General features: G+C 45.8%; 1 protein-coding gene across 4 annotated transcripts in view; it reads right to left on the reverse strand.

Moving 5' to 3' along the window:
- Positions 1–17,415, reverse strand: part of UBE3B (ubiquitin protein ligase E3B) — a 53,183-nt gene that overhangs the window by 32,155 nt on the left and 3,613 nt on the right. For 3 of the 4 annotated variants that reach the window (XM_087857261.1, XM_045791480.2, XM_087857262.1), the window contains exons 3-12: positions 15,673–15,854; positions 15,400–15,520; positions 14,004–14,063; positions 13,480–13,584; positions 11,703–11,799; positions 10,339–10,424; positions 8,311–8,393; positions 2,706–2,811; positions 2,285–2,405; positions 1,162–1,339 (exon numbers count right to left, since the gene is read on the reverse strand). In XM_087857261.1, the coding sequence (XP_087713387.1) occupies positions 1,162–1,339; positions 2,285–2,405; positions 2,706–2,811; positions 8,311–8,393; positions 10,339–10,424; positions 11,703–11,799; positions 13,480–13,584; positions 14,004–14,063; positions 15,400–15,520; positions 15,673–15,833 (1,118 nt within the window). In that variant the 5' untranslated portion in view covers positions 15,834–15,854. The remainder of the gene's footprint in view (positions 1–1,161; positions 1,340–2,284; positions 2,406–2,705; positions 2,812–8,310; positions 8,394–10,338; positions 10,425–11,702; positions 11,800–13,479; positions 13,585–14,003; positions 14,064–15,399; positions 15,521–15,672; positions 15,855–17,415) is intronic. The other variant, XM_087857263.1, reaches the window with a different exon arrangement.

Consider the following 17,415-nt stretch of genomic DNA (forward strand, 5'->3'; position numbering starts at 1 on the left):
TAGGAGTCTCCTTGCCTTCAAGAGTTTCCTCCCCCACTCCATGTGGCACCCCCAGCCTCAGACTCACTCCTGAAATCTCTTCATCACCTCCTGGCTCTACATCCCATGAAGGCTCCCGCGGACTTCCAGCATCATAGGAGAAACAGCCACCACCCACGAGCATGGGCCAGGCCTAGAGGCAGGCCCTTGACATACCTCATCTCATTCGATCCTCTGAAACAACATTATCCAAGGGACTGAGAAAACTGTCCCCGTGTTTCAGGATTGGAGAATGGGATGAAGCGACTTGCCCAAAGCCCCCCAGAGCAGACCAGGCTGCACAGTTACGTGCTCCCCAGCCCCTCCTGCCTCCCACAACAACCCCCTCACCGAGTCCCAATCACACATGCTCCACCCTCTTTAGGCTGGGGAGTCACACGGGGGCCTGCCATCAGCTGGGCATTTGTCTTCTCAAATGGACGGCTCTTAGACACAAGGAAAAGGGAGACAATCTGGGGATTTCCTTCCCTGGCCCTCATTCTTTGCCTCAAGGGCAGCTGCCAGGGACCTAGGCAGATATCTGAACAGGAAAACAGCTGGGAGCCACAGACACCTTCGCTCCTGAGACCTGCCTCATCTCACTCAAGGGTATACAGGTTTCATTTTCAAACTCATCATGGCCCTTTAACTAAATCATTCTCTTCTTGCCTAGCATTTTTAATGTTTTTGAGTTCTGTAATAAAAAATTTTTAAATTGATATTCCACCTCTTGAAAAGGATGAGGTGACTTCTATCCCCTTTCAATCATGTGGCTTATTTTAGTACCTCCAAAATATGGCAGTCTAGGGAGTCAGGAAAAGCAATATTGAAAAAGAAAACAGTATTAACAAATGAGGTTCACAGTTTATTAAAGAATTAAATACAAAATAAGATGACCTCAAAGCAATTGCTGATATTTACAAGTAAAAAAAAAAGAAACTGAAGGGATATTCACGCAGGTTGTCTCAGGGTAGTGCCATAACGGGATGGCACTTATTCTCTTTTGGTTTTATCCAGATTTTATCCAGTGAATGCATATTACTTTTGTAACAAACAACACAACACAAGCTGGAAGGAAGAAGGGGGAGGTGGTGAGAGGCAGGCAGGGGACAGGAAAGATGGCGGTTTGCCTCCGGGACTCACCCATAGTCCACAGATTGCGAGAACCAGCCGAGAACGGGGTGCCAGTGTGTCAGGTTGGATTTCTTCTGGGACACGTACTTCTGACAGTAGCACAGCATCTGGGTGAGCAAACTCACAAACCCGTCTGTCTCCTCCTCTAACACCCTGGGGCTGAGGGAGCCCAAGTGCAGGAGGTTGCCTACAAAGAGAGAAAGCGGAGTGCAGTGGGCCCAGGTGACCCGCTGCATCACCTTCACAGCCCTGCTCTCTGCCCAGGGCTCCCATAGCCACGTCCATGTGCAGGTATAAACTCCACGTGGAAAGGCGCCTGGCTTTGAATCCTGGCCCTGCCACAGAGAGCTGCGTGCCCCTCAACTCACCTCTCCAATCTGTTTCCTCATTATAAGACTGGAATAAGGATCACCCACTGTCGATGTGAGGATTACATGAAGTAACGTAAAACGTCAGACACGGAGAGGTGTGTGATCTTTCATTAGCGTAACACTTTGATAGGACACGAAGATTTGAAAATCAAGAGTCAATGTAAGAAATGACCTTTGGAAGGACCTCCGAATGTTCTGGGAAATCACTGTTGTTCAATGTCCACCTAAGTTATTTAATATGCCTTGTGTGAGGACTCTCATCATAAACTCTCTCAAAATTTTGCCCCAAGAACCTTTCTCTATGTAAAATAAACTTCTAAGCAATGAGAATTACGTACCACTGCTGATTTCAAATGCTCCTATCCATTTGCTTCTGTCCTGTCTTCATTTACAAGGAAAATGGAAAACAGATGATGCAGGCCCTACCCTGAACTAAACACCACCCAACTGTGCCCATCTTTCTCTCTTGAGATGAGAATTATCCAGGTGATCCACCGCATTTTCATTTTTCCCTTGGCTGCCACAAAGCTGAGGGCCGAACTTTAACATTCATTTATAGTCGCTCCACTAGGTTGCCAGGTGGATATATTTTCCATTGATTTTCAATTTTACTCGTCTGTTCTATTTGATTACGCGTCTTTTAAGTACTTCCAACTGTTACTAAAAACAACTCGTGATCTCCAGAACAGTAAAAAAAACAAAAACACTTGGACTTTTCCTGACGCCCAGAACACAGTCCAACTCCAGCCACAGATACTCACCCATTAGACAGAGCGTATGGCATCCTTCTAAGCTTTCACATACATCACGGCATCGATCTTCGTTTCTTAAAAATGTGATGAATTTACGAAGCATGTCATGAGATTCTAAAACAGTGAGGCGCTGCAAACAAGTGCAGACTGTTAGAGCGGGAGCTGAAGGAGGAGCTGCCCACCAGAGCGCAAACTCGACGGCCTGCAGATGAACACTTGGGCGCCCAATGTGCTCTCGAGGGCCAGGAAGGAAATGCACAAAGATGAGAACTGGCTCTCGGGCCTGCTAACCTGAGTGTGCCTATGGTGGCTACTGGCTTAGAAGAAATCTCAGGAGGAGAAGTGGAAATTAACAGAGAAAACATTTACTCTCTAGTTTCTACGAAGAAAGGCAAAAACGGACCTGGGGGGACATCACAGAGTCACTTACCTCAGGGGTCACTGTGCTGAGATGAGTCACAAGAGCAGGCACAGACATGACGTAGATGAGGAATGGCCGAATCAGATTGTCTGAAAACTGTGCGGCAATCACAGGGCTAGACACAGACAGATCACCTTATTCACACGGGTTCGCGCGTCACCCCAGAGCCAAAGAGCCACTCTGCCAACGCCCCCAATTCCCCTGGAATTATGCTTCACAGGACTCTAGGAAAACTAAAGGCTAAAGATGAGGATGCCCTCAAGGGGAGTGGCTGAGTCAGTGACAGTATGGTTGTAGGATGCAGCTACGAGATAGATACGTTTCAAAGTTTTACTGACATCAGAGAATATTCGTGCTGTAATAAACTTTAGAGAAAACAGAATAAGAAACTATGTCCATGGGAAGCGAGGGAGGAGGTAGTGACTGGGAGGAAGGAAAAGAACTTCTGGAATGATGACACTGTTCTGTTTCTCAAGGGGAGTGGTACTTATGCAAGCATGTTTACTATGTGATAACTCACTAAAGATTCACACTTCAATTAAGCAATTTATTGTAAGTATGCATTATGATAATACTTAGATATGTGCATACATACATAAGCCTGTGAGTATATACAAGTGGAAAAAAACCCAGGAAGGACAGATTTAAAAAAATGTTAACAACGTATGTCTGGGTTGTAGAATCATGACAGACATCTTTTCTTCCTTATACTATTCTATTTTATCCAGGTTTTCTACAATATGCATGCAATCCTCCATAATCAGAAAAAAAAAGATGTTATTAAAATGAGATAATGACCCTACCTCACCCCGTATATAAAAATTAACTCGAAATGGATTATACACCTAAATGCTAGGTTTACAACTAAAACTGTAAAACTCTTAGAAGAAAACACAGGAGTAAATCTTTGTGACCTTGGGTTTGACAATGATTTCTTAGATAGGTGTAAAAAAAACAAACAAACAAAAAAACCCACAAAATTTGGGGCGCCTGGGTAGCTCAGCTGGTTAAACATCTGCCTTTGGCTAGGTCATGATCCTGCAGTCCTGGGATCAAACCCAGCAGGGAGTCTGCTTCTCCCTCTGCCTCTGCCCCTCCTCCTTGCTAGTGTGCGCACGTGCACGTGCTCTCGCGCTCTCAAAACGGATGAATAAAATCTTAAAAAAAAAACCAAAACACAAAATTTAAAACCTTTATGCTTCAAAAGACACCATCAAGAAAGTGAAAAGACAACCAGCAGAAAGCAAGGGAATATGCAAATTATCTCCTGATAAGGGACTTTTATTTGGAACTTACCAAGACTCATACAACCCAATTAAACAATGGGCAAAGGATGTAAATAAGACATTTCTCCAAAGAAATATACACGAGTGGTTAATAAGCACATGACAAGATGGTTAACATCACTGGCCATCAGGGAACTGCAGATCACGACAACAGGGAAGGATCACCTCACACCCACGAAGAGGGCTATGATAAAGAAGATAACAAGGGTTGGTGGGAACTTGGAGAAATTGTAACTCTCATTCATTACTGGTGGGAATGTAAGGTGGTGAGGCCACTTTGGAAAAGTTAGGCAGTTCCTCTAAAAGTTAAGCACAGAGTTACCACCTGATACAACAATACCACTCGCAGGAATATATACAAAATGAAAAACATGTCCACACTAAAAGCTTACACAGAAATGTTTATAGCAGCACCATTCATGATAGCCAAAAAATAGAAACAACCCAAACGTGGCATAACCATACCACGGAATATTACTCAGCCATAAAAAAAGAACGAAGAACAGATACATTCTACAACATGGATGAACACACTATGCAAAGTGAAAGAAGCCAGGCACAGAAGATCACACACTGTCGGGTTCCAGTCATGTGAAACGTCCAGAACGGGCAAATCCCAACGGAGAGAAAGTAGATTCATTGTGGCTGGGGAGAGGGATTAGGGGGGAAGGAATGTGACTGGTAATGGGTATGGGGTTTATTTCTGGAATTAGACAATGGTGATGACTGTACAACTCTGTGAATGTACTAAAAACCAATGAACTGTGTACTTCAAATGAGTGAAAGGTAGGATATGTGAATTATAATTCAATAAAGTTATTAAAAAAAACACCAGAGGTCATGCAGGAAAAAAAAAAAAAAAGGTAGAACTTACAGGAGGAAATTGATCTCTTCCAGCTAACGTGCTCCAACGGCAACAAGCAAGTATGTTACTGGTATTCACTATCAGAATCTGTATTATAAATGTTCACTTTCAAGGATACCATTTTTGGGACAAGAAGACTGCACACGGCTAAAATGCTCAAAACACCACTGTCTCTGTCAACTACCTGTCTATAGGAGGCTGACCAACCAAGCTAAACCCACTGAGCTGGGCTGGACAAAAGATAATTCTCTAAAAAGAGAATTAAGTTATTTTCTGTATGTTAGAAAGAGGCGTGGATCAGGACTAAAAAATTACCTAGAGAGAGGAAAAGCAAACCACAACAGAATGTCACCAAAACTTTAACTCGTCACTTCCTGCTTCCAAGGGGACAACTGCATCACCAAGGGGGCGCCAAGGGCAGGATCCCACCCTGAGTCATATCCCCGAGTAACTCCACCTGACTGACCAGGAGTGAGGCATCACAAGACTGTAAGGAGGCAGGGTTGCCTCGAGGGAGGCCAGTCTCAAAAGACCACACATACACACCAGACACTCCGTTTCCCTCAATGCCCTGCTATCTATACCCCCAGCATGACGTCATCAAAAACTTCTTCAGCCTTGTGGTTGTTGCACATAAGTCCCCTCAGGTGACAAATCCTACCAACATCCTGCCAGTGGTACACTTAACAGGGTGCACCTTATGTGCGGGTCTTGGTGTTAGGCACAGCAGGGGAGGAGGGGAAGAGAGAGGTTTACTGCACGGTACCCGCCAACAGACAGCTCATGCTGCAACCAGGGAGCTGGACAGGCGCACAGGAAAAACAGAAACCGAGCCTGGGCAAACCTGGGGCCTGGGTAAGAAATGGAACAGGGAGAATCTGACAGAGTTCCCACGTGCCACAAATTCTATATATATTGTTCCTAGAATACAAGAATGTGTCTAATACATGAGGCAAGTAGGCAAGTGTAAAGAACGAGGAGTAAAGAGCATAGGCTCCGGAGTCAGAGAGCCTGGGTTTAATTCCTGACCCTGCCACCCTCCTCTGTGTGACCTGGGGCACGTGGTTTAACATCTCTGGGCCTTAGCTTCCTCATCTATAAAACCGAGATTGAAGAATGTGGTGAGGAGTCAGTTAATGTGGGTAGAAGTCTTAGAACAATTGTGTGGTCCATGAATGTTAGCTATTTGCATCATAAGGTTTGGTGATCATGTCTAAACATACCATTTATAATTTTATAGGATTTCAATAGTATATTCCAGTATGACAAAACCACTAGATACCTTGTTTTAAAAGGTCCTGGCCATTTTCAATTACATACAGATATTCAGAGGGGGAAAAGGTACACTGGTTAAGAAAAAGGATTTAGAGCAGCCCAGCCTTCACAAATGAACCAATGGACTCTAACGTACAGAGTGAAAAAACTAAAATGATGGATGCTACCATATTCTTAAGGGAGAAGAAACGTGCTGGAATGGCTGGATGTGACCCTCCTGGTGAATCACACGGTGAATTACAACCCTCTCGGGCATGGCAGGGACGCTGGAACAGAAGGATTTGTGTTCTCAGGACAGAGGAGGAGGCAGAGCTGCTGCTGTGCCTAGAGCTCAGGCATCTGTGTCAACCCTTTGCTGCCCCTGACAGAGGAGAGGGTGGGCGATGCTGGAATGAGCCACCCCAGGAGGTGACCCAGGAAAAGTTGTTGCAGGAAACCTCCTGCTGGAAAACCTGTTTGTACCTACATCCTACAACTCATTGAATACAGCTCCTCTCAAGGTCTGCAAGAAAGGTGTAACTGTTTACTAGATAAACTGCAGGTACCTCTGGAACTAGTTACAGCATCAACGGTTGACACCCGCTCCTCTGTCTTAAGGATCTCGCCTCTAGGAACGTGCTGTCCAAAGCGGTAGCCACTGGCTGTGTGTGGCTCCTGAGCACTTAAAATGTGTTTAGTTCAGCAGCAGATAGGCCTTAAGTATAAAATCTACCCCAGGTTTTGAAGACTCAGTATGAAAGAAAAAGATTAATTTTAAATAAGTGATTTAAAAATACTGACTTCATGTAGAAATGATTATACTTGAGATATACTGGTTTAAGTAAAATAGATCATTAAACTTAATTTGCCCTTTCTTTGGACTTTTTTAATGCAGTTCTCATTATATTTCTATTGGACAGGGCTGCTCTAGACCAGCCTTGTCCAACAGAACTTTCCGTGATGATGGGAATGTTCCTTATTCGTGCGGTCCAATAGGTCGTCACTCCTCAGTCACATGTGGCCTGGAAGCACTTGAAACATAGCTAACGCGACTGAGGAACTGAGTTCTCAATTTTAATGTATTTCAATTTAAACAGCCCCACGGGGCGCAGTGGTAGTGGACAGCACAATCTAGACCAGGAGTGGCAAAATATGGCTCAAAGACCGAATTCTGCCCGCTGCCTATTTTTCTAAATACAGTTTTATTCGAACACAGCTTGTCTCGCTTGTGTATGTATTGTCTTTGGCCGCTTTGTGCTACGATAACAGGGTGGTTGTGACAGGTACTGTGTGGCCCACAGAACCGAAGATACGTATTAGCTAGCCCCTCACAGAAAAAGTCTGCCAACCGATACTCTACAACATCATTTCCCAAAATAGTATCCCATAGAAAAGGACTCCATGGGACATTAATTGACTTGCTCTACCACCGAAAAATTAGGCGAGGGTATTCCATGTTCACATATGTTCAGGCCAACATCAGATTAAACAAGCCCAAAGGTTCTTGAACCGTGGGACTTATCAAGAGCTTCCCCGGGTAAAGTGCCCTATGGATTAGCAAACGGGGCAGAGCAGGGAGCTCTACGAAGCTGATTTGACCACAACACTCCCTCTGCCCTAAATTATTATCTTGGGGATTAAGATTATCGGGTTACCTTATTAACATCTCTCCCAAGTCAGTGCTCCTTTCAACAGTTTTAAGAATGTGCCAGACCCAAACGGACACAGCTTTGTGTACTTGGCGAGTCTCAGAATTGCAGGCATAATTTCCACATTGAACTATTTAGCTTACGTATTTTGTATCTCCTAACTAAGTGAAGGCAAACAGCACATCCTCTCTGGGTCTACAGATTGGAACATTTTAAATCTGTGTTCACAACCCTACTCCCTGAACCCTCTGCTCGGCCCTTTGCTGGGCCTCCTCCAGCTCCGAGGCTCTCTATTCAATTAAAAGCTCAAAAGGAAAAATACTTGTATGTTGGGTCCTTGGCACAATGTAAGCAATTCACTTTGAAAAGGTTCTCTCAAATCACGATGCAAAAAATTCAGGGGCACGGACAGAAGAGCTGCCCCAGACGCATCACGATCGGAAGAACGCCACTTCATGTGAATTCCGACAAAGTGGGCAAACCCACACTGAACATAAGGAACAGGAGAAAAGGAAGCCTCCCGAAGCACGTCAACCCCTCAGCTGGAGTTTACTACTTACCGCAGTGCTAGAGAAAAGGTTGCAGTTAGAGTGCCTTTAGACAGACAAGGCCGGGGTCTTGCCAGGCCACGGGTTAACAATATCTGAAAAAGAACATTTTAACTGGTCAGGGGACAATACTGACTTTATATTCATTTGTACGTAAAATAGCAGCACGGAAGTAAAAAGAGAGCCTCAGACAAAAAACTCTATCGGAATGTTTTCTGAAAATGAAGGGAAAGCCAAGTGAGGGTTATCGCCTTCGGTACACCACTCTGTCCCTCAATATCGTTATTTAAAACTTTGAAATAATAAACAGCTAAAAAAGCTTACAGCCCGTGAAAAGAATACCAGACTTATATTTTGTCTGTGTGTTCTTCCTATATTGTGGTATCCAGAAGCTTCCTCACTGAGATGAACAGCTGAGGGCATCACCTCTGGCCAGCAGGCCACCTCACAGGGTTTGTGTGAGGAGAGAAAGCAACTCGATCAGGAAGGAGTCCATCTCAGTACCAGGCAGAAGGAAGGGCTAAATCAATGCTATGTCTTAAACTCAAAAATTCCAAAGTGCTTTTTAAAAATTTTTTTAATGTTCTTTTATTATGTTAGTCACCATACAGTACATCCCTGGTTTCTGAGGTAAAGTTCGATGATTCATTAGTTGCGTATAACACCCAGTGCACCATGCAATACGTGCCCTCCTTACTACCCATCACCAGTCTATCCCATTCCCTCACCCTCTCTCCTCTGAAGCCCTCAGTTTGTTTCTCATAGTCCATAGTCTCTCATGTTTCATTCCCCCTTCTGATTACCCCCCCTTTCTTTATCCCTTTCTTCCCCTACCGATCTTCCTAGTTCTTATGTTCCATAGATGAGAGAAATCATATGATAATTCTTTCTCTGCTTGACTTATTTCACTTAGCATTATCTCCTCCAGTGCCGTCCATGTTGTAGCAAATGTTGAGAATTCGTTCTTTCTGATAGCTGAGTAATATTCCATTGTATATATGGACCACAACTTCTTAATCCAGTCATCTCTTGAAGGGCATCTCGGTTCCTTCCACGATTTAGCTATTGTGGACAACGCTGCTATGAACATTGGGGTGCATATGGCCCTTCTCGTCACTACGTCTGTATCTTTGGGGTAAACACCCAGTAGTGCAATGCTGGGTCATAGGGTAGCTCAATTTTTAACTTTTTAAGGGACCTCCACACTGTTTTCCAGAGTGGCTGTACAAACTCGCATTCCCACCAACAATGTAGGAGGGATCCCCTTTCTCCACATCCTCTCCAGCAATTGTTGTGTCTTGCCTTGTCCATTTTTGCCATTCTAACTGGCGTAAGATGGTATCTTAGTGTGGTTTTGATTTGAATTTCCCTGATGGCCAAAGTGCTTTTAAACAGCGATTAGAGGGGTGCCTGGGTGGCTCAGTTGTTAAGCGTCTGCCTTCAGCTCAGGGCGTGATCCCGGAGTTCTGGGATTGAGCCCCATGTCAGGCTCTTCTGCTGGGAGCCTGCTTCTTCTTCTCCCACTCCCCCTGCTTGCGTTCCCTCTCTCGCTGGCTATGTCTTTCTCTCTCAAATAAATAAATAAATAAAATCTTTAAAATAAATAAATAAATAAATAAATAAATAAACAAACAGCGATTAGAGTTCTGACAATTCCCTGGGGGTGTGGGCTGGCACAGTAACGGGCAGTGTGCACAAAAGGTGTTTGAGGACACAGCAAGAAAGGTAATACCAGACACCACCCATGGAGGAACCTGAGGGAACCAAGTTCTGAGGCGTCCTTCCCAACTTTAAATATCAAGTGACTGGGTTATTCCTGGAGCCAAAGATGCAGCACAATAAAGGGATCACAGGGCCACTGTCCTCCCTTGACACAAACCACAAGGGACTCAAGGCAGGGAAGGGACAGGATGCCAGGCTTTAAACTGCTGCAAAAAGGTTTCTGTGGGGAGGGCACCAGATAGGCCGAAATCAGATGTAAAAATCCAAGTTCAGGTAAGGAAGAACGAGGTCCCATGTTAGGGGACAGGGGTCACAAACCTGCAGCACAGAATAAAATCCATGCTGGTTGAGATGTCCCATGATATTTGCACAAATGTGGTTCATGGCTGGTCGAAGACTTTCCCCTAAATGAAGAAAAAAGTCTGAGAAGAAAGGCTCTGGCCTTACTGTGAACGGGTTATATGTGGGACAGAATATCACGGCCTAGGCCCAAGGCCATGAAGAAAGCAGATTTTCTCTGGCTTGCTTTCCTACCCTCTTTGATTTGGTACCAGAGTATAGGGAGAGGCCGATCTCCAGAATTCTCTCCCCCAGGAGGTCCAGCTCAAGTGTCCCCTCTTAGGTGACGAGTCCTATCATTTCCCTGGCCAGGAGTAACGTCTCCGGCCTCCAAGCGCCTGTAGCACCTTTCCTAATTCCCTCCGAGGGCCTGGCACTTTCTGCTCTCTGTGCCTCCCCCCGCCCAGCCCAGGATATGAGCTCCCTGGAACTCAAGACCAGAACTCACCCAGTTTTAAACCACCCCCCCCCAACGCCCCTGCCTTAAAATCACCCCTCCTTCCTGCCCAGGAGCCTCTGCACATACAGCTGCCTCTGCTCTCAAAGTGCGGTCCCTCCTCCTGGCTCTGTGAACGCCAACTCTCCCTCCGGCTCTTAGCTCCAACATCGCTACCGCAGCAGAGCCCAAGCCCCAGACACAGCGAGGCAGGTCCTCCCCGATGCACTGAATGCGCTCCCCTCCTGTACTCTTCCCTCTGAGCACATGCCACACTGCTGTCATGACACGTACGTGTTCACACGTATAGTCTGCCTATGTTCATGTTCCCTTTGGTGTCTGTCTCCCTCACCAGACCCCCCAGTGCTGAGAGGAAGGGCGGGCACAAGGCAGTGGTTCGACACCTAAAGCTGCTTGAGGGCAGTGACCTTCTCTGTCTCTCCAGCGCCTGCGCAGTATCTGGCATGGAGAAGGCTATTCACTGAACGTACGAAACACGTAAGGCTCAGTGCACTATCCGGGGAAAACGAGGCAGCTTCACAACGCAAATTTTATGGGCAAAATAGAATGACTTGCTGCTCAATGATTCTACCACGAATGACAAGGCTTGAGCAACTATTACCACTTAGAGCCTGAGAGGCTGGGGCAGTTTTAAAAAAAGGAGATCAGAGGAAACAAGCCTTTAAACATAAACGCAAAGAAAGGAGAAATTATAACACAACACTGAACGCGTTCTGCATACTGCAAAAGCTAGCTAATGGACGCGCCAATGGCATCTTCGTTCGCATGGTTTTAGGTCTCTCCTGAGGCTTACGGTGGCGAACATGCTTCTTAAAAAGGTGAAAGGGTCCCCAAGCTCACTATGCAAATGCCACTTGGGAAAGGTTTTAAAGCAAGCCCCACAGACCTTTTCCGCGGAGAATTTTCCACGTTGAAGTGTCTGTGAAGGTGACGAGCATCGTGAGGTACAGCGTGATGAGTCTGGAGTCCTGTAAAATTTCGGGCTGGGAACAATAAAGAAACTGAGATTAAGACATATGCCCTCCAGTCTCCGACAACGGAGCAGCCATTTACAACTGCCTGGATGGCCTCTGAGCCCAGTGAGTCAGGACTGTCCGAGTTTACGCTTTTTCTTTTGGGGAATGACCACTTTGGGAGTTAAAGGACAGAGATTTTGGCACACTAGTGCTCGAGCATGGAATCTGAAATGCTCTTGGGAATGGAGAAGAGAATTCTTGGAAAACAACATGACTGGAGCTGGCTGGCTATGTGTATGTACGTAGGCAAGCATGTACGTATGTTCACTGAAGCGGCAGTGCAGAAATGCAGTTGAACATGACAGGGGCTCTTGGCTCAGACGGCTAGCTTTACCACTTCCTAGCTGTGTGATTTAGGCCAAATTGCTTACCCTCTCTGTACCCGTTTCCCCAGCTACTGACTAGCAATGACTGATCATTGCTTTCTCCATAGGCTTGTTATTAGAAATGAATGAATTAATGTATATAAAGCACTAAGAACAGTGCCTGGCTCATGGATAACTCTATGGAACACTGGCTATTTTTATAATCATAATTCATGCTTGCTGCCAGGTCAAGGCCAAGTGAGTCATTCACAAGTGCCTTGAGGGAGATGGCTATGAATGGACCACTGGGGGCTTTGGGGAGATCTGCTCCATCACTCAGCTACCACCTGAGTCACTGCCAAGCCTCTGCCCCTGAAACCTCTCCCCCCATTGTACGACGTAAAAATGTCCACTGTTTGCAATGACTCACACCCTGCCCACCTTCTCATAACACAAGTGTGAGCACAGGACCAGGACAGGACAGTGGCAGTACCCCATCCCTCTTGCCACGGTGACCAGCTCAAGGTTGAGACTGGGATCCCACTACGCCTTTATGGGTCCTCCCAGATTTCTAAACCAGTAGGAGAGGTCTCCCTTTTCTCTTTGGTCAAGACAGGGTGAGGATGTGAGGCCAGAACTGCTGGCTACCGTGATTCCCAAAGGGAACAGGGATGAGAGAAAGGGACAAGCAGAATCCTAGAAGCTCCTGATTCTGGTCATCCCTGGCTGCCATGTTACAGAGAATATTCTATAGAAGATATTCTCCTTCTTCCTTAGCTTGTATGTATTACTAGCTGTACTCATGTTGGGTTTCTGCACTTGTAACAAGAAGCCTGACTAGTATAATAATATAAACAGTAAGTTATCCATTGTATCAAAAGAATGGAAAGAAAGCCAACAGATTCCCAGGCATCAGAGACTGTGGTAAGTGCAGACCAATGTTCAAAATATTACACAGGAAAGAAGGGCCCATTCTGATAATAGTATCTAACTTGCTCTCTCTTAGAACAAGGGCTCTAAGAATATATATTTTTTTAAGATTTTATATATCTGACAGAGACACAGCCAGAGAGAGAGAGGGAGCACAAGCAGGGGGAGTGGGAGAGGAAGAAGCAGGCTCCCAGCAGAGCAGGGAGCCTGACGCAGGGCTCAATCCGAGCACCCTGGGATCACACCCTGGGCCGAAGGCAGACACTTAACAACTGAGCCACCCAGGCGCCCCTCTAATAATTTTCTTACTAGACTCTAACAAACTTCCAAAGGAATAATCTATGAAGGAATCACGAGGACTCTCAAAATACATGCTAAAGGCCTCCAATGAGGCCTCTTGTTTTGTCTTTACCTTGAGCTGCTCAAGAAACTCACAGCAATACCAAAGAATGTGTTTGATCTGTTTAATCCATAGGAGGGTGAGATCCTTGGAAAGAGCCAGGGACACATACCACACCTATAAGCAGGAGAAAGAGAAATGTAATGGGCAGGTACAGGGATCAAATTACATATGTTGTAGCTATTGGAATGGGACCACTTTGCTAGGTCCAGTGCCAGAGAAAGCAGTGGAGATGAATGGGTGAATAAACAGAGAGTAGGATTTATTTTAACACTAAACCCAGAGGTAAAATAGCCTAGTAAGGGAATTTAGCATCCTGAGTAAGAGGTAAGAGCAGACCATAGCTCTTGGATAATGAAAAGACTAAAAACAATCAGTTGCACTTTGTTAATGTTTCAATCCATTACTTACACGCAGGGCTGTATGTATCCATGCAAAGTCATACCTAACAAAATCCTAACATTCAGCAGGAACTTTAGAGCCAAAGAGACTGGCCCGAGAGCTTCTGGGAGACTTCTCACCCCCATCCCACTTACCTTGGGTTCATTCTCAGCATCCATGCTGCTCAGGATGCAGCGACACAGCTTCTCAAATCTCTGCAAAGAGGCAGAGTGGGGGTTATAAATTCCCACAACCAACGATGAAATGGGAAAGCAGCAAGTGTCCCGTGGGCACCTGGCACATGCAGGCACTCGCATGGTGTCAGATGACTCACATGTGCTCATATTTAATTCCCTCTCATAGATACAGAAACTGAAGATCAGAAAGGCTAATGAAAGGCTCTCAAACTGGTGGCCCACAGGCTGGATGAGCCCTACACATGCATTTTGGACTGGGGCTCCTTTGGAGAAATCAATCTGGCAATCTGGGCCTGTACTCCTGCAGACTAGCAGCAGTCCCTGAATTGTGCTCTCCCGGTGGCCATTCTGTAAGCACCACAGATGCGGACTTTGGCCTTACCAACTGTCACATCATCACTTTTCTCTTGAATCCAAAAGGAAGAAAAGTGGAAACTAAGTTACACTGTCTATACCAACCCTGGATCCACCCTCAGAAGTGCCCTGGCCCAGGACAGCCACCTCATTACCCAGAGCTATAGTTTCCTCTGTTAGCAGGGGTCACCTCCCTGCACCTGCCTGTCCTCATCTATGTGTCCGTGTGCCCACTGCCAGTGTACTCCTGCCTCTCTCTGGGCTACTGTCTCCACGGGGCTAGACCTTGCCCATCTTGTTTCCTTCCATGACCCCAAGTGCCCAGAGGAGGGTCTGGCAAAATGGGACGCTTACTAGTAATGAATGCCTAACCCCTGAGCACAGAGGCACTCCTCAATGGTATCGTGAGTACTATTACAGACAATTCGCTGCTCTAGGCTGATCGCTCCAATCCCAAAGGTGCAACCAACACATTTGGTTTGGTTTATAGGATTTGAAAGAAATTTCAAATTAGCTACCAATTTTTACAAACGCGCACAGATCTCCAGCACCTCCTTTACAAAACAGAGTAGCAGTCCACCACTGGCTGGAGTCCAGGAGTGGCTGCCCACCTTGAGTGGGCATGCCACAGACCTCACCACTCCCTCTGATGTCCTCACCAGCTCCCGTCAGGTTACTGCTCATTAGGATTTCTGTTATGTTTTGTTCCTGTATATGGCTTCTTTCACTCATTTGCCCAACCTGCCTGGCTCCTGTTTGCATCTGAGTCCAAGTGCTTATCATAGTCAACGTGAAAAGAACGGTGATAGCGTTCAGAAGCACTGGCCATAATGCCTACAAAACTTGTCCCAAGAAAACTAAAAGGGCAGGATATGGCCGACGCAGAGTCTATCTTGCAGACTCGCTCTAAGGCCCTACGGCCTAAATGAATTAGTATTTATAAAATACTTTAAAAAGACTAGCCGATGGGTAAGCAGAGTGTTCACTATTATTATTTTACCTCGTTATCCTCTTTAATTCGGAACAGGAATAGCAGTTTCCTGGCAATCTTAAAAATACAAAGTGCGCTTCTTTTACTGGACTCAGCATCATCCGCTTTAAAAAACTCATCGATCTCTCTCCTGGGGAGGGAAGGATAAGAAAAAAAAAAAAAAGACATTTTAAATTAGCTCCCAGCAACTGGAAGGCTTTTCACAAACTGCAGCAGAAAGCACCATCTTTTCTTGCCATTAATTAGGAGCAAGGGAAAATGTGCTGAGTCCTTGGCGCCCACCTGATCTCTCTCTGCAGCCGACTCCGACAAAGGAAACTCCGAACGTGGGCCTGGATCTCAACAGCCGCCCGCTCCCGCTCCTTCTGCACAAGCCTTTCCTCTCGAGCCTGACGGGCCCGATCAATGAACCATGCTCTCGAGGTCTGAGAAACGGTGAACATGCTGGCAAATTTGCACAAACCCTGCAGGGAAAGTGGTGAGCAGCCTCTGTAGGTTATTATAGGAAAAACACACACAGGAAGGGGCTCATGAGCCAAGGGTGGGCAGCAGAGAGCTACTTGGGACCCTTCTGTACCCTCCAAAGGGGCTAATGGCTCTCCTGGCACAAGTCCCAACTTCCTATCAGCTCCTTTCATGCGACTCATCTAGACTAGCGATGCTCTTTCCTGTATTAAATAATTACATCTTCTTAAGAGAAAGAGCACAGCATCTGCCATAGGGTATGGGCTCCGTAATCGTTTAACAGACGAAAAAAGCCTGAATCGATTCCATTCTTAAAGCTCTAATGCAAACCAGGCATCCTCCAGGTCAAAGGTTCCTAGATAATCGAATTTTCTGGAACAGTCTAAAACGGAGCAAATTTATTTTGCCAAGTAAAGACATGGGGGGGAATCAATTATTTACTGTCATTATTTCATTCAGACATTTACTCAACAAATATTTACTGGCATTTATTTTGTGCCCACCACAAAAGACCTTAATTTTTTTGAAAAAGGGCCGCTTTAATGCTAAAAAAGCCAAACGTGATTCCAGCATGCAAGACAATCTGTTAAACTGAATACATCTGGTTTTATGTGTCACTTACTCTACCATCCTTACTGATCCCATCCTGCCAAGGGCCGATGAAGACTCTGCCGCAGATCTCTGCCATCCACTGACTGGTATGTTTTGACAGAGGCTTTCAATTATGTTACATTTTTAATCTAAATCACCAGTAACTGTCTTTTCCCAAAGTGGTGGCTTTGGCTATCAGCCTAGTGCACATAACACTGGTCCATGGAGCCTCCCACACTGAGATGATTTCTATGAATGCTTGAAAACTGTCATTCTGTCCCAAATATATAATCAGCCCAGCTGACAAAATGACTAAAATGGATTACTCAGAAATTCAGATTTCTGGAAAACAATCTCTTTACCGTGTCACCTCCCTCAAAGCAATGCCCACATGAAAACACCAACAAGAATAAAGAGCTCACTCAGGTCTCCACCCATGTCAACATATGGGGGGGGTGGCTCTGTGGTCCTTTTTTTTTTTTTAAAGATTTTATTTATTTATTTGACAGAGAGAGAGGCAGCAAGAGAGGGAACACAAGCAGGAAGAGTGGGAGAGGAAGAAGCAGGCTTCCCGCTGAGCAGGGAGCCTGATTCGAGGCTAGATCCCAGAACACTGGGATCATGACCTGAGCCAAAGGCAGACGCTTTACCGACTGAGCCACCCAGGCGCCCCTTTGTGGTCCCTTTTCAACAGTGATTCGCATCTGTTAAACAATAAGGCTTTGCAAACACGTGGGTCTCTCATCAGTAATTTTCAAAACAAATGAACAAAGCCCACCTGATCACAGCGGGGAAGATAAGAAGGCAGGGGAGGAGGGGTGCCTGTGTGGCTCAGTTGTTAAGCGTCTGCCTTCAGCTCAGGGCGTGATTCCGGCGTTCTGGGATCCAGCCCCGCATCAGGCTCCTGCACTGGGAGCCTGCTTCTTCCTCTCCCACTCCCCCTGCTTATGTTCCCTCTCTCACTGGCTG

The sequence above is a fragment of the Ursus americanus genome, chromosome 30, assembly GCF_024610735.1.
Source record: "Ursus americanus isolate L20-20 chromosome 30, mUrsAme1.1.p, whole genome shotgun sequence".
Lineage (NCBI taxonomy): Eukaryota > Metazoa > Chordata > Mammalia > Carnivora > Ursidae > Ursus > Ursus americanus.